Source organism: Pelmatolapia mariae, linkage group LG17, assembly GCF_036321145.2.
Source record: "Pelmatolapia mariae isolate MD_Pm_ZW linkage group LG17, Pm_UMD_F_2, whole genome shotgun sequence".
NCBI lineage: Eukaryota > Metazoa > Chordata > Actinopteri > Cichliformes > Cichlidae > Pelmatolapia > Pelmatolapia mariae.
The window spans coordinates 17,869,448-17,894,982 of record NC_086242.1 but is presented as its reverse complement, the minus strand read 5'-3'; the positions used below and the strand labels follow the sequence as shown (position 1 = coordinate 17,894,982).

At 38.9% G+C, this 25,535-nt stretch overlaps 1 protein-coding gene across 3 annotated transcripts in view; it reads right to left on the bottom strand.

The window, feature by feature from the left end:
* Window positions 1-25,535, bottom strand: part of dgki (diacylglycerol kinase, iota) — a 99,532-nt gene that overhangs the window by 28,610 nt on the left and 45,387 nt on the right. For 2 of the 3 annotated variants that reach the window (XM_063500498.1, XM_063500500.1), the window contains exons 2-13: window positions 24,789-24,897; window positions 19,534-19,629; window positions 12,755-12,829; window positions 9,758-9,814; window positions 9,600-9,665; window positions 9,451-9,519; window positions 8,007-8,123; window positions 7,556-7,630; window positions 4,997-5,092; window positions 4,221-4,303; window positions 3,869-3,929; window positions 3,675-3,788 (exon numbers count right to left, since the gene is read on the bottom strand). In XM_063500498.1, the coding sequence (XP_063356568.1) occupies window positions 3,675-3,788; window positions 3,869-3,929; window positions 4,221-4,303; window positions 4,997-5,092; window positions 7,556-7,630; window positions 8,007-8,123; window positions 9,451-9,519; window positions 9,600-9,665; window positions 9,758-9,814; window positions 12,755-12,829; window positions 19,534-19,629; window positions 24,789-24,897 (1,018 nt within the window). The remainder of the gene's footprint in view (window positions 1-3,674; window positions 3,789-3,868; window positions 3,930-4,220; window positions 4,304-4,996; window positions 5,093-7,555; window positions 7,631-8,006; window positions 8,124-9,450; window positions 9,520-9,599; window positions 9,666-9,757; window positions 9,815-12,754; window positions 12,830-19,533; window positions 19,630-24,788; window positions 24,898-25,535) is intronic. The other variant, XM_063500499.1, reaches the window with a different exon arrangement.

Sequence of the window (25,535 nt, the reverse complement as noted above, 5' to 3'; positions counted from 1 at the left end):
AAAAGACTACACACACACACACACACACACACACACACACACACATATAAGGAGAAAACAATCTGATGGTAGTAGCGCTCATCAGCAGGGCCTCTTAGCTGCTGACACACACACAGTCAGGTTTCAACTTACATTAACTTAATTTAACCAAAACCTACACAATCCAAAACCTAACCTTTGACCCAACAGGTTATTAACACTCAAATCAAGTAATTTGCATGGAGGAAACGATCGTTTGTATGTCCAAAACAAGTCCGCACCATTTATGTCCCCGCAATGTAAGTACTAACAAGGACACACACTCAGCAGGAGAGCTCACACTCAAACAGCAAGTCACAGGGACAGTCACACTCACGCAGCGAGAGGTGGAACAGATACGGCGGTGAGTAACACAACCGAGTGTCAGCGAGATGAGAGAGAGATCAGGACAGAAGAAGGAAAGAGACATAAGCAATATAAAATAGCAGGAAGAGGGAGAAATAAGGGTGAGAGAGAAAGGAAAGGAAAGGAAAGGAAAGGAAAGGAAAGGAAAGGAAAAACAAGCGATAGGAGGAAAGATGAGCAAAACAGAAGAGAAGAATAAAGGAGGAGAGGAAAAAGTGGAAAGAAATGGAAAGAAAGCTAATGCAAACTAAATGAGAAGAGAGCAAGATGATGAGGGAAGGTCCAGCAAAAAAAAATAAATGAAAAGGGAAGAAAATATGAGGAAAGTAGAGAATGGAAAGGCAAGGACAATATAGAGGACAGGAAATATTTTATTTATCTTTCAATATAGACTGAAAGAAAGAGGTAAGAAGAAAGAAAGGAGCAAGAAGGAGAGCGAACAGCAGTAAAGGAAAGACAGCAGAATGAAGGTCCAGAAAACGAAAGAAAAATTAAATGAAAACAAAAGAAGTTGGAGAAAGTATGGGAAAAAGAGGAAAGGTAGGAAATGAAGAAAAAAAACTCTAAAGAAAGCACAAAAGGGAAAGTCAAAGGAAGAAAAGAGGATGAAAGAGTGAGAACAAGGAATGGAGCAAGGAGAAGAGCAGTGAAGGAAAGGAAAGGAAAGGAAAGGAAAGGAAAGGAAAGGAAAGGAAAGGAAAGGAAAGGAAAGGAAAGGAAAGGAAAGATGCACCAACAGTTAAAAAAAGGATAAGAAATGAGAAGTCAGAGGAATGGAGAGGAAATGGAAATAGACAAAGTGGATAAAATGCCTGCAGTCAGAAATACTTGATGAAATAGAGGACAAAAAGGATAGAGCAATTACACTAATTAATCACATGGCAGATAAGAATTTCCACTCAGGCCCGTCTTCGCTCCAAGCGTGTATCTCTGTACGTATCGGGAATGTTTCATCATTGCTTTCACTGCTGCTCCATCCGGAGCTGCTGAAGTCATTCACGTGTCCTTGCTTCATCATTCAGCACGGTGCAGGGCTGAGACACTCAGTGATACTGAACTACCAGGTCCATCCTTACTGTCACATATACTCCATGCTGTCATTTTACTGCAGCATATCAGCCAGACAATTGATTTTTGTAAAGACTTCTTATCAATTTACTTAATACATTTATCTCAATTATCTGAAAAATGTGAAGAAAAATTACTGACATATCAATTTTTTTCACTCAAACTTTTGACTCATACGTGAAATATTTGATGTATTATCCTCACTACAAGCCCACATAACTGATCTGATGAAAAGTCTTATGGAAGAATGTGGGTGGTCGTAAAAGATCTGCTGCAGTGCTGTTATTGAAACGTGTGTCAAGAGGCAGATTCTTCAAACTTTAGTGCTTCATCAGATTTTTAGGAACAAGCTGCAGATTTGTGTCAAACCTTCTGAAAGTTTTGGGGAGAGGAAGGTCAAAACCACAGCAGAGGAGGGCTCGCCTTTCATAGTCCAACAAATGCCACACTTCCAGCTTTTGTAAGGCTATTTCTAGACCTTGACACCAGCACAATATGCTTTATGTTTGAGACTCCATACGAGTCTTTTACCATAAATTTAGCTTGTGTAAACTGTAAATTTTCAAGAGTGAAAAAGGTACATCTGAAAAATGTACATAATTGCACTATTTCCTCTAGACATCTTTAAAGTTACAGTGTGTAAAATCTCACCACTAGATGTCAGTAGATTGCAGATTGTGGTCAACTGAGTTATGTTTTCTTACCCCAGAGGGTTTTTTTGTTTTGTTTTTTTGCTATTTGTAGGGCTGGTGGTCCACTGTTTAATTCAGCTGTCAATGCTGGATGATAATCAGCACTTGCAACAATATCAGGAAATATATAAGCACGTTTATTCACATTTCTGTGCTCCGGGCGGTAGTCAGAGGAACCAAAATCTCTTAAACTAGTAAAATGGTGGGGTTTCTGGCTTATTTTCAACAAATCTTGGTCATATTTTTCCTGTGTTTTTCTTAATGAACGAGTAAAGCTTTTCTTAATTGAATAGAGAACTGTTTGTGGTATAAGTTTGGAATTTGTTTTGTCATTTTTAGCAGCTGTGTCTTCATGATATTTGCTTTGTGTTTGTTGTGCAATAGATGAGGATCTTTTACAGCTCACTGGGGAAAAAACGATTGTTTGGACCCCCTATGAGACAATAAACAATATAATAACAAAGAGATTTCAGAAATTTTGCAGTAATAAACTGGGGCTTATTATTTTGGTGCGTGAGTCTCAGTGAGCACAACGTGTCCACATATAATTGAAACAATGAGTCTGGGATACCTTACTTAAAGACGTCCATGCGTTTTTTTCTATTATTTGTGGAATGTGAAAACAATGTATTTTACGCTTGAGGAAATGAAACCCCACTTTAAAAAAATGATGGAAATGGTTTGTTTTTTCTCACAGTCTGAGTGATTTTCCCCTGAGGGAAAACCAAACCCTTTCTGTTTCCTATGCATGAAAAACCCTGAGTGAACTGCCAACTCGACCTATGGATTTATAAACTCTGTACCTCAGTTTGTTCTGTACACTTAAACCTGCTCTGAATACAACACCCACTGCAGCTGTGTCACTGCTGTGATGTTTCCCAGTGAGGTGGGGGGCGCTAAGCAAGCCGTTTTGCTGTCAGAGGGTTGATTTTGTGTTGTGTTTAAAGTTGTTTAAACTGCAGAAAATTAAAATTAAAAAGGAAACATAATTACAGGAAGCTGCTGTGATGTCACCAATAAGCATGTCATCTTAGTTGTGCTTTGAAGAGGTCAAACGGGCTTAAGGGTCAGGGGGAGAGATTATATGGAGGAAGGGAGCTCTTTTAGACATCCTGGAATGTGGGTGAGCCATTTTGTAGCTCCCCGAGGTGTTGGGGAATAGAGAATTTATTTTTACTGCATATTAATATTTGAGCATACTCAACATGGCTATAAACCTGTCATGTTTAATCTGAAGAAGGAAATTTTCATCTCTCTCATGAAGTACGCAAATGTTCCCTGCTCTAAATCCCTTAAATATGTTTTTGTTTTTTATGCTGAAAGAGCTGTTGTTGCTCTTATTCTTCTTTTTCTTCGTTAGATCTCAATCTCACCTCCAGGTGCAAAGAGTCTGCAGCCAGATTTACCTTTGTATCTAATTTATTTAGTTATGTTGTACAAAAAATTTGCACATAAACTCAGAGAGGGCACACCGCTGCGCCCTGCTGCTCTCCATCAACTCTGCAGCAGAAGTCAAGGCTAGGAACTCACCCCACCCCAGTTGAGCGTCCTGGCGAGGTCATTTCCTGTTCCCAGAGGAAGCACAGCGACCGGAGGCTGGGGATTCATCTGCAGCTCATCGAGAGCAGACAGGATCCACCCCACCTACAGCGAGACATGAAGGCAAAGTGTAAGTTGTAGAAATTAAGAATAGAAAATAGTGGCTATTAGAGATGTATAGTCACCGTGCCATCTCCTCCGCAGGCAAGGATCCTCAGATTTGGCACTTTGCGATACAACTCCAACCTAACAAAGCAGAGAGGTAATATTATAGGATAAAAGACTGCTGATTAGTGTTGAGTGGGTGTAATTGGTCCAGAATTTATGAAAATTGTTCACCTGTGAGCTTTGGATTTAAATAAAAGAGGAGTGAAAAGATGGCTTTCCCCCCTCAGAGGTGGACTGAGATAAGGGTGATGTGAAATGAAGATTTAAAGTAGGTAATTGGTACTAAACTGTCAAGCTCAGGGTGATTTCAGCCTAACTGTGTAGGCTGTAATGAAACACCAGCACTCTCCCCAAGGGAAGATTACTCACGCCTCGCGCAGTCCACCCTGCGAAAGGTCGAAGACTTGACGAGGATTCAAGATCCACATAAACATCTGTAACACTTTGGCACCCTACAGAAAAAGCAGAAAAAAATTCAGCTTCCTTCATGTTACAATATTTAAAAAGCTTCCACTAACAGCAAGCAAGTTAAAAAAAAAAGATCTTCTGTGAAAATCTGAGAAATGAATCTCCAAATTTTAAACTAAACCCAGTGCTATGTTCTGAAGATGTTGCTGATGAAGTCTAAAAGATTATGGTAAGCAGTGGAGCCTTGAACTTTTACCTGACGGAGTTGCAGTTAAGATGCAAACACCTGCCTCAGCTGAATGAGCCTTTAACTTGTTTAACTCCCCAGTACAAATCTGCGTGTTGTCCATATATCTGAGAGCTGTGCAGGTAATCTTCCGGTGGATTCACAGCTGTGTCCTACCTCCTGCATGCTCGCCTAAACAAAACGGAGTATTTCCTGCAGCGCCAACACTTCTGAAGCTAACCGTTTCCTGTTGTGTGATACATTTGAGAAACTTCTGAAGATGTTTCCGCCCGAATCTCCCGAAAATGTTTGGAGTTCATGTGTGAAAACAGCTCAGCTCAGTTCATCTGATAAACCGAATTTTTGTCTGAACCGACATCCTCACAATGAAAATTAATTATAGACAAGCCGAGGACAGACGAGGTGAAGCAGCGACAATATCTCCAAACAACAATGAGAAAAGAAGGCGTCTCAAACAGATGAAAACAGAAGATTAAAGACATTTGCTCACCTGGTTGCCGCCGCTCTTTGGATTCACAAAAACCAAGATGGGCTTCATGAGGGGAGAGGGGAGAGGCTTCAGCATGAACGGACGCCATTTAGACTCCTAAGAGATCAATAAGATCAAAATATAAGAAGAAATGTTCACATAACATAAATATTAAAATCATGATCCATTCATTATGGTGCAAAGTTTGGGCATACAGTCAGGTCCATAAATATTGGGACATCGACACAATTCTAACATTTTTGGCTCTATACACCACCACAATGGATTCCAAATGAAACGAACAAGACATGCTTTAACTGCAGAGTGTCAGCTTTTATTTGAGGGTATTTACATCCAAATCAGGTGAACGGTGTAGGAATTACAACAGTTTGCAAATGTGCCTCCCACTTCTTGAGGGACCAAAAGTAATGGGACAGAATAAGAACCATAAATCAAACATTCATTTTTTAATACTTGGTTGCAAATCCTTTACAGTCAATCACAGCCTGAAGTCTGGAACACATAGACATCACCAGACGCCGGGTTTCATCCCTGGTGATGCTCTGCCAGGCCTCTACTGCAACAGTCTTCAGTTCCTGCTTGTTCTTGGGGTATTTTCCCTTCAGTTTTGTCTTCAGCAAGTGAAATACATGCTCAATCGGATTCAGGTCAGGTGATTGACTTGGCCATTGCAAAACAGTCCACTTCTTTCCCTTCAAAAACTCTTTGGTTGCTTTTGCAGTATGCTTTGGGTTGTTGTCCACCTGCACTGTGAAGCGCCGTCCAATGAGTTTTGAAGCATTTGTCTGAATATGAGCAGATAATATTGCCCGAAACACTTCAGAATTCATTGTGCTGCTTTTGTCAGCAGTCACATCATCAATAAATACAAGAGAACCAGTTCCACTGGCAGCCATACATGCCCACGCCACGACACTTCCACCACAATGCTTCACTGATGAGGTGGTATGCTTAGGATCATGAGCAGTTCCTTTCCTTCTCCATACTCTTCTCTTCCCATCACTCTGGTACAAGTTGATGTTGGTCTCATCTGTCCATAGGATGTTGTTCCAGAACTGCGACGGCTTTTTCAGATGTCGTTTGGCAAACTCTAATCTGGCCTGCCTGTTTTTGGGGCTCACCAAAGGTTTACATCTTGTGGTGAACCCTCTGTATTCACACTGGTGGAGTCTTCTCTTGATTGTTGACTCTGACGCACATACACCTGCCTCCTAGAGAGTGTTCTTGATCTGGCTAACTGTTGTGAAGGGTGTTTTCTTCACCAGGGAAAGGATTCTTTGGTCATCCACCACAGTTGTGTTCTGTGGTCTTCCTAGTCTTTTGGTGTTGCTGAGCTCACCAGTGCGTTCCTTCTTTTTGGGAATGTTCTAAACAGTTGTTTTGGCCACGCCTGATGTTTTTGCAATCTCTCTGATGGGTTTGTTTTGTTTTTTCAGCCTAATGATGGCTTGCTTCACTGGTAGTGACAGCTCTTTGGATCTCATCCTGGCAGTTGACAGCAACAGGTTCAAAAAGCAAACAGCACACTTGAAATGAACTCTGGACCTTTTATTTGTTCATTGTAATTGGGGTAATGAGGAAATAACACACACCTGGCCATGGAACAGCTGAGAAGCCAATTGTCCCATTACTTTTGGTCCCTTAAGAAGTGGGAGGCACATATACAAACTGTCATAATTCCTATACTGTTCACCTGATTTGGATGTAAATACCCTCAAATAAAAGCTGGCAGTCTGCAGTTAAAGCATGTCTTGTTCGTTTCATTTGGAATCCATTGTGGTTGTGTATAGAGCCAAAAATGTTAGAATTGTGTCGATGTCCCAATATTTATGGACCTGACTGTATATGATGACTGCTGTGAAATTTTAGCTTGATATATCAATTTTTGTATTTTATGAAAATCGGTCGGTCGATCCAGTTCCAGACAGTGGAGCAGAAGCCCGCGATGATTTGAGATCAGACGACCCTAATAATCCAATAATAGACTGTATAGCAAAGATGGATATAGCTTCCTAGAGCTTGGTTTGATAGCATTTGGCAATTTTGGTTTTGTTTTTTTTCTTCTTCTTTAAGTTAAGCATGAAGAGCGAGGTGTGGACATGACTGAAAAACAGCTCTGCACAGATACAATATCGACATGTCAATCACAGGTTAGCAATGCCCTCAATTATATTCTACTTCCTCCTCCATATTTTTTGTAAATATTTTTTCATCATGCTCAAGTGAAGACTAATAAAAGAAGAATAACTTAGAAAACATTTAGTGTGTTTAAAATGGAAAGAAATAAGGTAATTCCTCCAAAGACTTCTACTCGATCTAATTTTTTTGCACAGTCAGAGCAGTCGCCCCCTGCTGGCCATCAGAATCCAGGCAGATTTAACGCAAGAATTTTTTCATTTCATAACTAAATGAAGTCGATGTTTTATAAACACAGTTTGAAGTCAGCGGGCAACGACTTTTATTTAGTTTAATGGTTTTTTTTACTTGAGTCGAGCTCACATGAAGGATAAACATGAGCTAAAAATGTATTATGACAGTGTAACTGATAATATCACTTACATCTAATCCCTTCTTGCTTGTCCTTCGTTTGAAAGATGTCCGCTTTTTTCTTCTGGCAGAGTTCTTTAGGGAGCTCTAAGGTACACATACACACACAGAGTTCAGTGGTTAGTTCACTGTCACCACATCCCCTGTGATGGTAATTAAAAGTGCAATGAAGCATGTGACGCGACAGAGATATACAGTATGTGTGTGCGTGTCTGTGTGTGATAACAGAGACACAATCCCAGAGTTCCCTTAGACAGACCAGACACGTGTCAGTTCGCATCTTATCATACCCCAAAAATCACACACACATTAGCACACACTGAGCTTGTGACACGCCTTCTTTTAGAGTTTTAAATTTAGATCGACAAAGTCATTTCTCATTACTGTCACAAGATGACACCCAGTGAACTTTATCAACCAGCAGAGCGATCGAGGAGGGTGCTCGGCGAGGGTATGAGCATACCTGTGGTTTCCTGACTTTGATGATCCAGGACGGTGGTACTATGACTCCGGCGTGGGCCCCCAGTGAACACGGCTCCTCTATCTGGTGCAGCATGAAACATGTCACCTTGTTGTGGAACTGCAGGGAAAAACACCCAAAAAACACTCCTCAGGGTCGTGTCATGCGCTAAATTTGCAATCCAAACTATCATACATGTTGTGCCATTGTCCGTGTGTGGTGCTCTAACACAGCTGTTTATAAGAAAACCAAAACACCCTGAGTGCCAATATTTGCTTCTCTTACGCTACCTCAGTGGTGTCAAACATAAGGTATTTTCAGAAGTTTTACAGCGTTTCCTACTGACATTGCCATTCATGCGACACCAGAGAATCTGAGAAATAGATACACATTTAAAAACAGAACTTCTTGTTTTTTTTGTTTTGTTTTTTTACCTACAGTAGAATTTTCAATATTTTTATGGAGGATCTGCAGTAAGTAATGAATAAATAAAAAAATAATAATTATAGCTGACAGATTTCTTCCATTAATTACAGCATTTACTGTTCAAATTGCACTTCTATTTTCCTATACTAAGATATGTGAAGGATTCAATATGTAGTTAAACTTCTTTACACTGACAGTAAGGAGAGTTTCACTGATCTGGCCCACATAAGGTCAAAGTGGGATATATGTGGCCCAATATGTAAAATGAGTTTGACATCCCTGCGGTGCTTTGCTTCAGTGATACTACCAGTCCTCTGGCTCCAGCCTTGAGACGGGATATTGATCATTTATGTACCCAACGTTTGCTTTATTTTGTGGCTGTATTAGAAAATCAGCTGTAGAGACAGCAGGAAATAAAGGGAGCCACAGACATTAAATGGGTACAATTACAGTACTGAACCTATGACATATTCCCTGTTCTGGAAACATTTTGAATTTATGTAATACAACCATATACAAAAATATTAAATAGGTTCAGTTACTCTATTGAGCCCATGACACATGTAACATTTTTAAATAATTCAACCACATTTTCAATAAACAAGAATGAGATGTATCATTTTCTTTAAGGTGCTTTCCTTCAGTGACACTAGCAGTCCTCTGGCTCCAGCCTCGAGACAGATTGGGTACATAAATGATTGATAATCTTTATTTTACTGTATGGCTACATTAGAAAATCAGCTGTAGAGACAGCAGGAAATGAGAGACTGGGGGGATTACAGCTGTGTCAGTACAACCAGCCTATTCATGAGTGGGGTCTACATGACCTTGTTAATGTGGAAATAATAATAATAACAAATGATGTCACTCTAATATATATTTGGAAGTAAGTACAGAAACTTCCTGTAGTGCTTAAGTTTATATTTAATCCACTTCAATGCACAATACAACTTGTATTTCCCCACTAATAACATCTTAGTGGGGTTAAATATCATATTTACTCGTGAATTAACGGACTTACGGCCTGTTTACACCACGAACAACTGATGGCGATGATTTCTTTACTGTGGAAGAACTTCTGCTGAAAACTCTGCAGAAACAAAGAGGGAGTCTGCATGAACAGTAACAACATCTGTGTGCAGCTGCATGTGTTTTTGTGTGTAAACTCACCTTTCCACACTGTCTACATTTCCCCTCTTGTCGTCGTCTGTGAACCCAGTGGTGTCTGAGGATGTTCTGCCGGCAAACACAGAAACACAATTTCTTTCACTTAATGCCTCAAACAAAAAGGTGATTCCTCCCTCACATTTATGCAGTTACACACTTACATCTCTCAGGGTTCGGGATCCTCCCTCTCTGAAGGTCGGCTTACATCGGAAGTTTATCTAGAAAAAGAGATAAGCTGTAGTTCCCATCTGGGGAGGTTGTTTTTCACAGTTACATTTTACAGATGCTCCCTAAATGCATCACATGCAGGCAATCATTAAGCTACTATTTTGAAAAGCTGACATCTATAATTATAATGATACACTCACTGAGTGTGTGTGTGTGTGTGTGTGTGTGTGTGTGTGTGTGTGTGTGTGTAGCTGTGTGTGTGTGTGTGTGTTATTATGCCTGTACAAAATTGGCAGATTAGGGTTTTAGTTTTCCCGAGAACCGCTCATTCAGACTAAAAATTAACATAAATCATCTGTAGCTACCGTTGGGAATTTGTTTTATTTATGATCACAAAAATTATAATTTTTTTCCAACTGCCTATTTGAGGGTTAAGACTTAGGGTTAGTTAGAATTACTGTTAGGATTTTGTATTTGACTGAGATGGTTAAACTTAGGGGTGAAAGACTTTGGAATATATTCATGCCAAAAACTCATTTTAATTTTATTGTGCCAAATCACAACAGCATTTCCCTCAAGGCGCTTTACATTGTAAGACCCTACAATAATACAGAGAAAACCTCAACAATCAGACCCCCAGTGAGCAAGCACTTGGTGACAGTGGGAAGGAAAAACTCCCTTTAAACAGGAAAAAACATCCGGCAGAACCAAGCTCAGTAAAGTGCAGGCATCTGCTGTGACTGGTTGGGGTGAGGGGAGGAAGCCAGGACAAAGGACACAAAACCAAGATCAGTGAAATTCTTATGCACAGACATAAAGACCTTTCAAAAATTATTAGTAAGCTACAGTATACTTTATTACATCAGAGCATCTTTAACCACCTGAGAGCCCAAATCCTCACATCTCAACATTGCATTTAGGCTTTTCTGAACCTTATGCATCATTCAAAGTGTTTTATACTTTTAAACAGTGGCGAATTATTGTTTTATCTCAAGTAAAGGTTCATGTGAGAATTTAGTAAGAGCCAATCAAAAACCAAAATGAGAAACTTATTAGCCAGTCATGTTGCAAGTAAACAGCAGAGGTCCATGACAGTTTAAACTGTGTGCTGGAGAGCATACTGCCTTGTTAAGTACAGGGCTAGTGCCAGTACTAGTAGTAATAGTAAATAGTACTAGTAGCACTCTTACTAATTCATAATATGGACAAGTATTTCATATAATCAGTGCTCTGGAGAATGAGCAGAGACATATCACCACTCTGAATTGATCTGTTAATAAAGCAGTAATGTTGTCAGACTTTGCACATGCACAGTAGAAGTATGGCTTGAAGGGGGAAAGGCTTTTTAACCTAATGTTCAGGCACACTCATTAAACTTTACTTGGGTACTTTGCAGACATTTTTCATGACTCAGTGACCACTGAAGTTAAGTTATGGCTCTCACGGCATTGATTTAAAAACAACCTTCACGTGCTTGTAACTGCCCGGAGGCTTTGTCAAGTGTAAGACTCATTTTCAAGAAGGATTTCCGATTTCATGGAGTACTTCATGCAATAACCCTTTGGAGTGTAATACCTGTAAGATAAGCAGCACATTGGTTACTACAACCCTGAAAAACCCTGTGCATAACCTGGAGTCGTTTTTAGTCTCATGTGTGTTTGTGTTAATAATTAGTAAGGTATTTTGATTCTATATTCAGTTTCTTATATAACTTTTCAATTTTATTTTAAATGTTACCAATTATTACTTTAAATCTATTTAACTTTCACGTATTGAGCTCCTTTATTTTACTTTCTTTATTTAGATCATTTTGTGTAACATTTACCCTATTGAGATTTTTTATTATGGGTCATGTTTAATGTTTTGGCTGCTGTAGCTTTTGGGATAAATAAAATATATGTTTTCTTATCATGCCTAGGCTTAATTGAATTTACATAGGGAAAGAAAAATAACAAATCTTATCAAACGCATTTAAAGATCTTAGAAATAATGGAACAGCTATATATATTTAATATTATATTTATTTGAGTCTCAGAATCAAAGAGTATAAACCAGGGATCGTGGAGAAAAGAATTAATTTTCATTGCTTCTTTACTTGAAAGAATCACCAGGTTACAAAAGAACTGTGCACATTTCCCATCATGCATTTATCTGCACACTCCACAGTGTTAAGCCTAAATGGGGTACAGAAGGCGTCAACAGAAAGACAGATTTTTAGGGAAAAAAAAACTATGAAAGAAATGAATTATGAACAATAAACTGTGTGTGTGTGTGTGTCTGTGTGTGTGTGTGTGTGTTACATATCTTTGTGGGGACAAACAAATTGGAAGTTTAAGATACTTGTGGGGATCAACAGCCCTTATGTGGATAAAATACCCATCCCTATAAGTTTGAAGGCATTTTTGAGACTCAAAATGTGGTTTTAGTGTCAGGGTTACAATCATGGTTAGGGTTGCCCTAACCCTAGGGAAAGCATTATTTCAATTAGATGTCCCCACAAGGATATGAAAACATGACTGTGTGTGTGTGTGTGTGTGTGTGTGTGTGTGTGTGTGTGTGTGTGTGTGTGTGTGTGTGTGTGTGTGTGTGTGTGTGTGTGTGTGTGTACGGGTTCGTACTATCCTGGTGGGGACCAAAATCTGACTTTTACTATCCTGGTGGGGACTTTCTGCACCGTGGGGACCAAAATCCAGGTCCCCTCGGGGTTGAAAGCAATTTTCACACTCAAAATGCGGTTTTACTGTCAGGGTTACAATTAGGTTATGGTTAGGTTTAGGGTAAGGGTTAGGGTTAGGCATTTATTTTTAATGGTTAGGGTTAGGGTAAGGGGCTAGGGAAAGCATTATGTCAATGGGATGTCCCCACGAGGATAGCAAACCAGACATGTGTGTGTGTGTGTGTGTGTGTGTGTGTGTGTGTGTGTGTGTGTGTGTGTGTGTGTGTGTGTGTGTGTGTGTGTGTGTGTGTGTGTGGGCGCGTGTGTGTGTTACCTTTTCTAGTTGCTCCATGCAGCCGGTGTGAACAACAATCTTACAGGCTGCACATTTCCTCCTGGGGGCCGACTTCTTAAAAAGAGAGAGTACAAAGGGCAGAGTAAGTAATCCACACAGACACACAGTAAATGAAACAAACGTAAGCAGTGTAAGAACACACTAACAGCAACCTGCTGTTACACACTGGCAAGATGTGCTCAAGGTTCCCCAACATTTTACTTTTACTCCAGTTCAGTTTAAAAAGCAGTGGCAGACTTTTATTTGCACCATTAACAGCACAGTGACACTCCAGGCTTGTGAGAGGAGTCCGTTTCTGTTATTTTTTTCACCAGCCATTATTCAAAGTGGAAAAAATAAGGATTTTAAGAACATTAGCTTATATTTCTGACTCTTCTATGGGTATAGGTGTCACTACCCAATCTTTAGAGAAAATGTCTTTTACGTTACTTTCATGTCAATATCAACATTTTAAAAAAACAAACAAAACAAAAACCTTGATATCTTTGCTTGGTTCTACAAATAACTTCGGACTATTTGCTAATTTTTTTTCTGTTAAAAGAAAGAGAAATTCTGATGTTGTGTATGTTCTTTTTCTTTTTTAAAAATGCAAAAATACATAAAAATCATAAATAAAAGCCATATGTTGTTATTAATATATACATTTATCACTAATAAAATACATACACGACTTTTTGTGAACCACTAAAATGATAGTAATTATAATAATAATAATAGTAATAAATAATTTTCCCCCAATTTGATAAATAATTATGCATATTTTTAACTGAATTAGTTTTATATAACTAATTCAGTTTTTTTTTTTACATTTTCATTCATGGATTACAAACTACATAAAAAAAATCAGCAAGCACAGTCCTTACCTCTTAACAGTTTATGTACAGTGAATGTAATAATATATTTAATTATTTAAATATTACATTTTTACTGTATTAAGAAAAATTAAATCCTGCATTGAAATTTCTAAAATCTAAATTGAAATTTCAATTTAAGTTAATAACTTGTTGTAAGCTGATTTATGTACTGTAAGCCATTTTATTTAGAGCAGTCACATACTGCATAATGTTTATAGACTTTTATAGTGAAAGGAATGTACAAAAAACAAATGAGGCTTGGGCGAATTCATCGTAGAAAGACCCACTGGCTTGTAGACGTGGGTTTTAAAACCTAATTTTGGTATCCTGGTTATTTGAAATAAGACATCACGAGGGTCAGGTGGCCCTAACCGAGAAACCGAGCACTGAAGTTCTGGTCACAGTGAGATAATTACAGACAAAATTATTTCACAAGAGTCGCCCCTTGTTGGCCATTTAAATGAATGCAGGTTTAAGGTAATTTAGCTTCAGCTTCAATTTCCAGATCCAGAAAATAATCTTTACTGCTGTGGGGCTGGGAAAAAACACACAAACACACACACAAAAACCCACAAAAAACAAATCTCTAAGGTAAAAGAATGAATTAAAAGCGCAGAGTGATTTATCACACAGTGACTGGCAAAAAAAAGCAAACACTCAAGATGCCAAAGTGCGATTTGCCTTCAATAAATAACACTGCCGTGCTGCCCTTGCTCTTGCAACAGACAAACTACTCATTATGAGTAATAATATGACAACTAATAATGGAGTGGTCTCATCTCCAGTCAATGAGTTCACTCTTGAATGTCACACCGAGCAATACTCAGAGCTACTCTCTCACTCCCACGAACACACACACACAAAAGGAAAAGAAAAAAACCCAAAACAACAACAACAAAAACAACGTTTCACCCTCATTTTTCATGGGTTAGTAGCTCTGAATGTTCTGCTTGGAAAGCCCCACCACAAGATCAGCTTCTTACATGAACTATATCATGCTGAGACAAGCAAGACATCCTTTTTCAAGATGCCACGAGAGTTAAAACTCCAAGAAAAATGAAGGTTCTAAACAGAGGAACTTTATTTATTACACACAAAATACATTTTTAATGGTCATTGTCAGGGAACTTTAATTGTTTTACACAGCTGTTTAATGTCCAGTAGTCTTTTAACAGCATGTTTTTCACAGAAAAGGAAACAAAGTATGACATCATTTTACTTTACACATTTTACAATCACCAAATAACCAGTAGTTATAAAGCACTATAAATTTTAAACCAGTCGGGCAAAGCATTAAAGCCTTGAATAAATACTCCTGCCTAACACTGCTGAACTCAGGACCAGGATAGGGAAGTTTCCCAGAAGAGCGCTGAGCTGTAATCAGATCATGAGTCTCATTCAGTTTACCTATGAGTGGCTTTAAGGTATGGCTGAGCAGAGAGACAAGCATTGGGACTGAGGCATTTAAATGTGTTATCAACGGAATCATACTCAGCCACAATCCCGGTAGATCAGCTGATTTCAATGCCAGCCAGCATACAGTTGGTGGGCCAGATCGTGGCTTCAACCACATCGCTCTATCAAGACAATAATCATAATATAGCGAGAATGAGGAGGTCCCAGGCAGGAGCCAAGCCATGCCATCAAATATAGATTTCAGTAGACAAAAATAACAATATTCCTTTAAGTAAGGTGGTCCTCACTGAAATGATGCTAAAAATATCAATCCAATTAATCAAAAAGAAACAACCCCAGAACATGAAGGATACTAAGAAGACTTCATGAGTGTTTATTAACCGGCATGTCTAAGTAGTACCATGTCTGAGGTGAGGCGGACACTGTACCAGTCTGTTCTGCTGAATAGAGAGCTGAGCATTTAGGAGAAGATGTGAATTTACTGGCTGATTGATCCTCAGCTGTGCCCACAGGCTGTGGGTACCAAACTAAAGAGTGAGATGCAAGCAGCAAACAAGCTTCTAGGTCTGGGCTCAGCCTCAGAGATAGGGTGAGGTTTCTGAGGTGGTTCCCAAAACGATCTGTCGTTTTCCAACACAATATGCATTCACAAGAGTAATGCAAGGTGGAAATTCTTTTCACACCATGTCCAAGCTTGAAGATTGGCAAAACAACACTGATGGAATAGTCCCTTCTCGTCCCAGAAAGAGGTTTGCCATCATTTCCGAAAAAATTTCTTTAACCATCTGTACCCCATAACAGCCATGGCCAACTGGCGTGATGCTACGACTGTTGGTGTATAAAAACCATTTTGTACACACTACATTTTAACATATTTTAGGACACTCAAGCCTAACATTAGCTGGCATAATCCGTTTTGGTTATAGCCGACTTGTTGTCAGCTGTCTGGAGACGGGAGTGTTGCATGACTGATAATGATAAATAAATAGAATAAATGGAGAATAAGTGATCATTTTAATGCACATTTTATTGTTTTAGAGCCACGACTTGAGTTCAAGAGGAGGATGAGGTGTAGATGAGGGAGGACAGAGCAGTGGTGGAGGAGGCCGATGAAGAGTAGGAGGCAAAATAGAAAAGAGATGATGAGAATAACATTATGAAATGTGCAACTATACAAACCTTAATTGGTCAAATGTAATTTTAAAGAGCTACTTGTGATCTGTAAATCAAAACTAACTTATAACTGAGACTTTACATAACTTTCTTTAGCTGTAATCAGGTGTTTAGAATTTGTAATCAGATTTCTCTTTCTTTCAGAATTCCCAGCAATCTTGAATATTCCAATAGAAACATACCAGGGTATAGAGGATTGAATGGACTGAATGGAGAATGGGTGGATGGACAGATTTATAAATGGGTGGGTGGATGGTAATCCATGATTATGAAGCATGCCATGGAGGTCTTTACTTCCTTTTCAAACACTCTTTGTTAAGCATGTAATAGGAGAGAGGAGGTATTTTCTGCAGCATTTGCCTTACGTGAGGTAAAAACCTCAGCTGCTTCCTTCAGACAGCCTGGTTGTTCCTTCATGACTGAGATTAAATCGAGCTGATCCCGCTGAAAACAGGTAGGAATGTGTTTACTTACGTCAGCCACGACTTGTCAAAGCGAGCTCAGATTCCTCTGAGGTCGGCATATCCTCTTGGACATTTATCTAACACAAATCACCACAGAGAGATTATTTCTTGCTGCAGCTCAATCTTGACAGCGTCTTAATGTGTTTTTATACGTGCACTATAATTACCTTCCATCAGTGGAAATGTACAAAGATGTCATTACATTAGTGTAGTGAATTAAACGCTGTTCCTCAGCTCTGTATAGCAGGTGCTGTTTTTCTTGTAAGAGCTGAATAGATGGACAAAAGGTCAACAACAGCTCTCATTTAGACTATTTCTTTGCAGCCCTGCATGCTTGTAGTCAACGACACTTCAGAACACCCTTCCTTCTCTGTTTTTGGAGTAATTAATTCTCTGCTTTGTGGACATGTTTCACCTGAGTGAGAGTGTAGCATCCTGTTTAAAATAATGCTTTGTTTTAGCATTTACAACTGAAAGAATACGAAACGCTCCTTTTGCAGAACACTGGGACCACCTGCTCTGCAAATGAAGCACAAATGATGTGTTTCAATGAGTGTTTCATGTGTGGCACTAAAAATCACAACCTGGTACTACACTGAAATTTTGTATTACCTGCTCCTGATGCCACATTTTAGAGTCATCATGTTTTTGCTTTTTGTTTTTGTCTCATTAACGTAGCACCAGCAATAACAGGCCTTTTTATTCTGCAGCTGCATTAAAGAGACAAAAAACTCTGCTGCATGAAAAAGCTTTTAAGAATCAGATGTGTTTCGGGCAGCATTATTAGGTGCTGCTATAAGAGACTCTGGTCATGGTTGGTTCAGGCTGATTAACTCTGCAATTGTCACATTTTCCACACATGTTCAGTAAATGCCTTCACTCTGGTACAGTCTCTATTGTTCCTGTCATTTTAATACAAAGTTGACCATGGCTCAGGGGGTTGGGAAGCGCATCTGTAACCGGAAGGTCGCCGGTTTGATCCCGGGGCTCTCTGTCCTGGTCGTTGTGTCCTTGGGCAAGACACTTTACCCTACCGCCTACTGGTGTTGGCCAGAGGGGCCGATGGCGCGATATGGCAGCCTCGCTTCTGTCAGTCTGCCCCAGGGCAGCTGGGCTCCATCAGTGTGTGAATGTGAGAGTGAAAGAATAGTGGCATTGTAAAGCGCTATATAAATCCAATTCATTATTATTATTAAAGTTACAGCGGTAGGCTGACAAGATATATTATTAAACATATTTTCCAGCTAAAGCTGCACTATACACTCAAATGCTCAAAGTAGTTACAAAGTTTTGCAAAGTTAATAGTTAAACTAAAAGAGTTAAAAGAGTGGAACAGCAGCTCGCATCGACAGTTGCTTGTTGTACACAGCGAAACCTACAGAAAACCTACAGAAGTTCAAATAAAAGTCTATTTTTGCAGACGAACTACTGACTTAGTCTAGCACGACGTTGATGGCAGCCGTCTTACATTCTGTCGCAGGGTTGAGTCTAAAGGGGGGGGGGGGGGGGGGGGGTATAAGACCACAACCAAGCCAACTAGCAATAGCTGATAAATTGGCACATCAACCTTTGGTCAATATAAGGTAACGTCTGGCTCCAAAACACCAACATGACAGAGGCCAAAACAATAAATGTCACCAGCTGCACTCCCAGATGGCAGAGTTGGAGGTCATCTGAACTTTGCAAGTGAATCAGATGAATGATATCGAGAACAGCCACAACACTGACCTGGCCACTGAGTCGGCTGGTAGATGATAAAGACCTCCCCAATAGCTAATCATACTACACAACCGTAATGAATTGATAAAGAGACAACTTCCTGTTTTTTCATTAACTACTATGAAACTTTAAGGGACAATCTGAGTAAAGAGCTACCAGAACTTTCTCTGTATTTTTTGCACATTTATTTCTGACCATTTAAACCCAAACAGTTGCGCTGATCACAGTGTTTCTTTACTATGCAGAAAAAAGTTACTGCTGAAGGTTCACTTCTTTTTCTTATATTCAGATATCAAAGGGACTAAATGTGTAGTTAAATGTCTTCACTATAACAGAAAGGGGAGTTTCTCTGGTCTGGCCCACTTAAGACCAAAGTGGGCTGTATGTGGGCCACGATATAAAATTAATTTAATTTATGTCCATTTTTTTAATCAATGCAAAATGAAAAGATTTTTAAAAATGCATTAATTAGCATTAGTTTTCATTTTCAGTCTTAAAAAGTTTCACTGAATGATTCACAGATGCTGCTAAAGGATAAAATTCTTAATAACGTGTGAGAAAATCATTTTTGAAGAGGGACCCAAAACTACTTCTACTTGGTTTGTATTCAGAAGGACACAAATATAAATACAAATAACAAAGCTGAGCAATATTAATAAGTCTCAGTTTTTGCATGCCAAAAAGCTAAATGTCTAGGGGGAATAACACCTAAACCAAATGCTTATGAGTGCATAAGACAAATATGAAACCTCCCTTTAAAAATACAAATATATACCAAAGCCTGAAGATGATGTACTTGAAGAGATTTCGGGACCTTTACTGAGTTTTTTTGAGGATTTGAATCTAACAGTAAGTCAGTCAGACTAGTTAGTTGTTCTAAACCATACATGTTTTGTTGCATTGTCTTTTTTTTCTGAAGTTCACTTCTCTTTTTTTGAGGATCTGGGTACCGTGTTGATTACAAGGAGCAAAATCTTGTTGGGATTCTTTTTAGTCCAGTTATTTAATGTTCATAAGACTGATTTACCATTACTTAAAAGAAATAAATGTATATATTCTAGAAAAAACAAACGTCTTTCAGTGTATCTGACATGCTAACATAGGATTTGTACAAGGACTATAGATTACTCACAGCTGTCTTTAGCACGCAGGTGTCCTCTCCGAGATAACAGAGCTCTCCCGAGCAGCTTGTCTCCATCCACAGGTGATCCCCGTTCACTGCGTTCTCCTACGAAGAAGCAGACAAGAGAGAAAATGAGCGGGGAATAATCATAAAATTAGTCAACATTGTCTCACTCTATTTTCACTCACATTAAACTACAACCATATGGACATGAGCACATGGCGGCGAATGAGGTCAACAAGTGTGTCAAGCACATAACTGCCACTGCTGAGTAGGTGGGTAACTTCACAGTGCATGTTAATTTAAACACTACTGATTCATGTGCAAACACACTCCTACATGGAGTAACACATGTCAGTGTATATGCGTACAAAGACATTCAAGGTAAATGCATGCAGGCTGAATGTTTGAGTAAAACTGTGTCACCGTGTTTATTGCACAGCTGTGATCACGCTCCCTCAGCTCAGCTGTGAATAGTTTTGCTTGCTCATTCATTCAGTAATGGAAAAATGGATTGGAGGACCTTTTGTTTCATTTACTAATTATATAATTAACTTGTATTTGGTTATTTATCTTAATTTTGCACTTTTCCTCTCTCTTTTGTGCTTTTTTTGCAACATAAGAAAAAGCTTGATTGTATTTCCTAATAAACCCCCCCCCCCAAAAAAAATGTATGTATATATTATATTGGCAACTATCTTAAAATAAAAGTAAATAATTACTTTTTTTTTACTGGTTCACACTAGTTTCAAATGGTAAATGGCCTGCATTTGTATAGCGCTTTACTTAGTCCCTAAGGACCCCAAAGCGCTTCGCACTACATTCAGTCGTTCACCCATTCACACACTGGTGATGGCAAGCTACATTGTAGCCACAGCTGCCCTGGGGCGCACTGACAGAGGCGAGGCTGCCGGACACTGGCGCCACCGGGCCCTCTGACCACCACCAGTAGGCAAACATGGGGTTAGTATCTTGCCCAAGGATATTTGGCATGCAGCCTGGAGCAGCCTGGGATCGAACCACCGACCTTCTGGTTAGTGGCTGACCTGCTCTGCCACCTGAGCTACAGCCATTTCAAATATAAAATATATGGAATTTAATAATGTATAGGTCTGGATGTGGCTTTGTACGTGTATGCCTATCTGGGACAACGCCTGGCTGAAATGAGAAGTTAATAAGCTGACTCAGCTCAGTAGGCCTTTGAGAATATAAAAGCTGGCTCAGAAAACAGGGAAGTAATAATAATAATTAATTGGGAAAAACTCTGGCGTGGAGTCCCTCCATGTCAACATAACATTGGGGATTGACTAGGGTGACCAGATGTCCCTCTTCATGTGGGACTGCATGGCATTTTTATTCCTTGTCTCGAGATAATGTCCCACATTTTGACTGGTACTGTGGGACATGCACTTTTTTACTAAGTGAATATGAAGGAAAAGTTTTTATTACAGTCAGAAGGAGATTCCTTTCGAATGCAACACTCATCAAGGAAACTTACAAGTCACAAACTTTGCAGATTTTGTTGAATATGATGGAAAAAAACCCACAAAGGAAATGAAGCAGCAGAATATTCTGAGAAATTGTTTTTGTCTATTTTGCAATAGTTATTTTAAACTTTTGTGCTGGGGCAAAATATCTAAAGTGACACATCCATGTCATAATTGGATAAAAATCACTACAACTGTAAAATATGGATCAAAAATTTTTAAGTTCAATATGAACATTTCAGACTACCCCTGGCAAGACATGACATGTCCCACTTTGCCCACACAAACAGTCTTTGTCCCACATTTACTCTGTTAGGATCTAAGAGATTCTGGCAAGATGGGTTTAATTTAAATCACTATGTCTTATTTACTTCAATCCAAGTTCAATTTTATGAATAATGTGCATAACAGCCAGAAGAGCATAACATGGTCCAACAGGAAGTGCAGTTCCTTCCCAAGCCAATGCACGCATATCTTTAGCAATCGGGCAAAGAATCTGCAAGGCTTGAAGAAAGATTTCCACAATACGCATCTAAACTCTTTGTCTCCTGTACATTTAATGAGCTACAAAATGTAATGTGGCAAAAATTTAGGTTCTTTAAAACTTATAAACACTCACTGTAAAATATAATTTTGCAGCCTTACAACTTTACAGTGACCTACATACACTAACCTTTTCAAGGTCCTACATCAAGAGTAATGTGTTATTCCAATATTTTATTTATAATAAAGACTTACTGGCAAAAAGTTGAAGAAAGTAAACAGGCAATAAAAACTGAGAGTTGAAAAACTGTCTAAATTCTTTCATCTGTAATAAAATGATCAGTGTGGGTGTAACAATTCAGTTTAACATCCAGGCATCCATGAAAACGGAATTTATGACATTTAACGGAGTTAGAAGTTAGCAGGGAGTTGGCTCGCTAGCTTCCATCTAAATACAATATAGCATGTCCTGACTGAGGGATTTCGGAAACAAATTAAGAAGTACAGCTCTGCTATCACTTCTGACATAAATGAAGACAGAAAACTAAACAGCAGTGATGTTTGTAGGGTTACTGACGTTTGGCTGCCTGGTATATAACGATGTGCTAGGTGATCGCTAGCGACACAGCTATGTTAGCATAATAAACACAGTGAAGCTGGAGGATGAACGCTAACTTTTTTCCACTCGATAAAATTTAACGTGAGGATTCTCAGTGGTCAGGGACAAGTGCAATCGCATGGGAGGATGCCATAAACGGACCGAACTTCAGTCAGGAGAACAACTGAGAAAATCGATCCACAATACGAGGTTAGTTATTCATATACTGATGCATGGGGTGGGCTGTAGTTACATGGTAATGTTTTAAAAACTGAGTTTTAAAATGAATAGCGGTAAGAAAAACCAACAGTGATCACTGACTGTTTTTAGGGGCTTTTTGAGATTAAATAGAACAAGATACAAAGCATTAAAACATGTTAAAAACACAAAAGCTTTATTAAACGCAGGGTAGTTTGGGCCCGGAAGCAGGATTCATCACGTCATCACTTAAAGACCGGATTACCCGCAAATGCCCAAAAATCTTTAAAAGCACTTTAAAATAACAATTTAATTAAAAAGAATCATTCACTTAAATTTTTTTTAACCTCAACCAACTTTCTAGGGTTTACTGTGAGGAGCAGACATTCTGACGTTCCTGCATCTTTTATGAAGTAATTAATGTGGGTTTTGTTGTCATATTGCAGCACTTTTTTCATAAAGTCACAATAATTAGTGACAAACTAGACAAAGAACTTGACAGAGATAAGACGTGGCCAAATCTGTTCCCAATTTCTCTCCGTTTGTCACTAACAGAAGCAGAATTGCTTCCCCCGCAACTCAATGTTCCACAGTAAATCAATTTGAATGGACATTTGTTTAAATTTCCACTTCCTGTTACACATCTTCTACCAGTGTTCTGGCCCTGCTGGGAATATGGACAAACCCTTTTGGACTTATTAGCACCTAAAAGCAGACCTTAAAGGTCTCAATGAATCGACCCCTTAGTGTATATTAATGAGTGTCTGAGCACAGTGATAATATATGAGTGAGTGCGTGAGAGCCGTGCAGGGAGATAAAGGGCAGCAATGACGTGCTGGAAGTGTCCCTGCAGACGGAGCCCGAGGGAAATCTCAGATGTGAGCCCACAACAGTTTATCTACTTACACCTTCCTATTAATAATAAAGCACACTGCATTTACTTTTCATTATTGATGCATGAATCATTTAGAGCACGGCTGTCAAACAAATGGAGCGTGGGACAGAAATGGCCGCCAAAGGGTTCGATCCAGACCGCGGGATGGCTTTGCAAGTGTGAAAAATGGGGAAAGGGGAAGTAGTAAATGTTGTTTGTTTTTGTTCATCGAAAACAAACAACATTTACTTAGAAAAGAAATTAGATAAGAAATTAAGGTGTTATTGAAATGTTTTGTATCACTGCAGATAAACCAACCCCATTTAACTCTTTCCCCCATAAAAACAACATATGACGACCTCCCCCGTATCCTTAATGACATGTTTGGACACCTCAGTATACATAGTTCGACAGCCATTAGCATAGAGTACCCTCACAAAGCCTCTATGTGGCTGGCAAATTTTCAATAGATACGACTAATTCTATGAAATGCACCTTTTCTTCTTTACATATTCTTCTTGAGTTTGAAGCACTTTGATGTCTTTTTCTTGAATTTTGTGTGAAAATGCTCTCTTATTTTCTTTTCTTTGTCATAGTTTTTTTAATGGCTTTATTGTACTGGCCATAATCATAAAAAAATCTGTTCCAAGTCTGCAAAGTTTTTGCACAAAAGAGTTTATGTAAGTAAAAAAAAAAACAAAAAACCAACCTTCAAATGATTTATATGATTTTACAGCTTGGGTCCAGAGTAATTTGATTTTATTAAATAAAACTAAATGGCAGTGGAAGACCTGAAAAAAAGAAGGTGATAAACAATTTGGAAGAATAAAAAAACATGGAGAAGATTTCAAATTATTTCATGATTATAAAAAAAAAAATATCTGCCTGCTTCACTGTCTCATTGGTCTTTTTGCTTTCAGATTAGGTTCAATTCACATTGTCATCCTGGTGTATCATCAAAAAACAGCTTCAATTATTTTTATCATTGTTTTAATGCATCTTTGACTGTTTTTGACGATTGTTTACTTGCTGTGCCACACACTGCACAATCTGGTGAATATTGCAGATTCATTGTTTTAATACCTGCTTTCACCAGATCACAAGCTCAGGTTTGGAGTGGCGCAACTGCAGACAGGAAAACGGGACTTTTTAAAAATACATTTATCGGATTCTTTAACAGCATTTTTGAGAATACTTTCCAATGCATGTTGACATTTCCTTAAGCATTAGCACTACATTTAAAACCCAAAGTGTTTTTAAACTGGTGCTTTTGATTCGTGATTCATGTTTCTTAAATATAACCTATTAAATGTCGAATAATAAACCACTTCACAAAGTCGTGACACATAAAAGTTTCTTTCCCACGCTGAGATAGAACAGCATTTGTCTTGTAAGGAATTAAAAAAAAGGAAGGAAAATCAAATTACTGCTTTCCATTTCCACATGAACATACGGCTGTTGAAACCAGTCTGTTAACAAATCTGTTGGCATAAAAATGCAAATGTCGACGAGTGAATCAGCCAGACAGAATAGGGACAACACAGACTGGGACCAGGAAAAAAAAAATGTCATCATTGTTCAGATTCACAGTTATATAAAATAAATGTGTATGTGCGTTTCTGACCGTCCAGTCCACGCAGGTACGTAGTTCCTTGGTGGGGCCGTTGGATGCAGGAGGAAGCGAGGGCTGAGGTGGGCCGAGGTAATGGAGGCCTGAGCGGGAGATCGCTTTCCTAAGAAACGGAAGGAAACACACCGTTATCATTGTCAAGATACTTCATAGTTCTCGGACTTTTCAGTATAACTTAGTACATTATTCATATTAGGAGGCTGCTTTCGAGTGGGCTCAGCTGGAGATATTTGAGGTGAACCAGGAACAGCTTGGTGGAGAGACTGCCAGTGCCACTTTGGGGTGACGAGAGAAGTCGCAGACAGATCTGTTATGTCAGAGGATGAGTCAGCAGTCATCTCTCGCAGACGCTCGCTCCATTATACTTCCTGTTGCAGTTTTCTTAAACTGACTCGAGTACATCTTTATCCATTTCAATTGTCCCCGACTCTTTTATCTCATAGCTCATCTATCTTCTTCTGCAAGTACACAGTACAGTCACCCACATGAGAGGGCCCATCAGAGCATCATCTGTCTACATGCTCATCTATTAACTGCTGATCTACGCAGACACCTCTGCAGTCTCACTGATTTCAGTCAGTGCAAGAGAAAGCAAAAAATAAATAAATAAAAAATAAATTAAAGTGAAAATATGAAATGAGTGCTCTACTTCAAGTTAAATCTGTGGATTTGTCTTTTTAAGAGACGGGACAACCGGACTGTTTGAACAACAGTAAATACCCTAATGTGTCTATTAAAGAT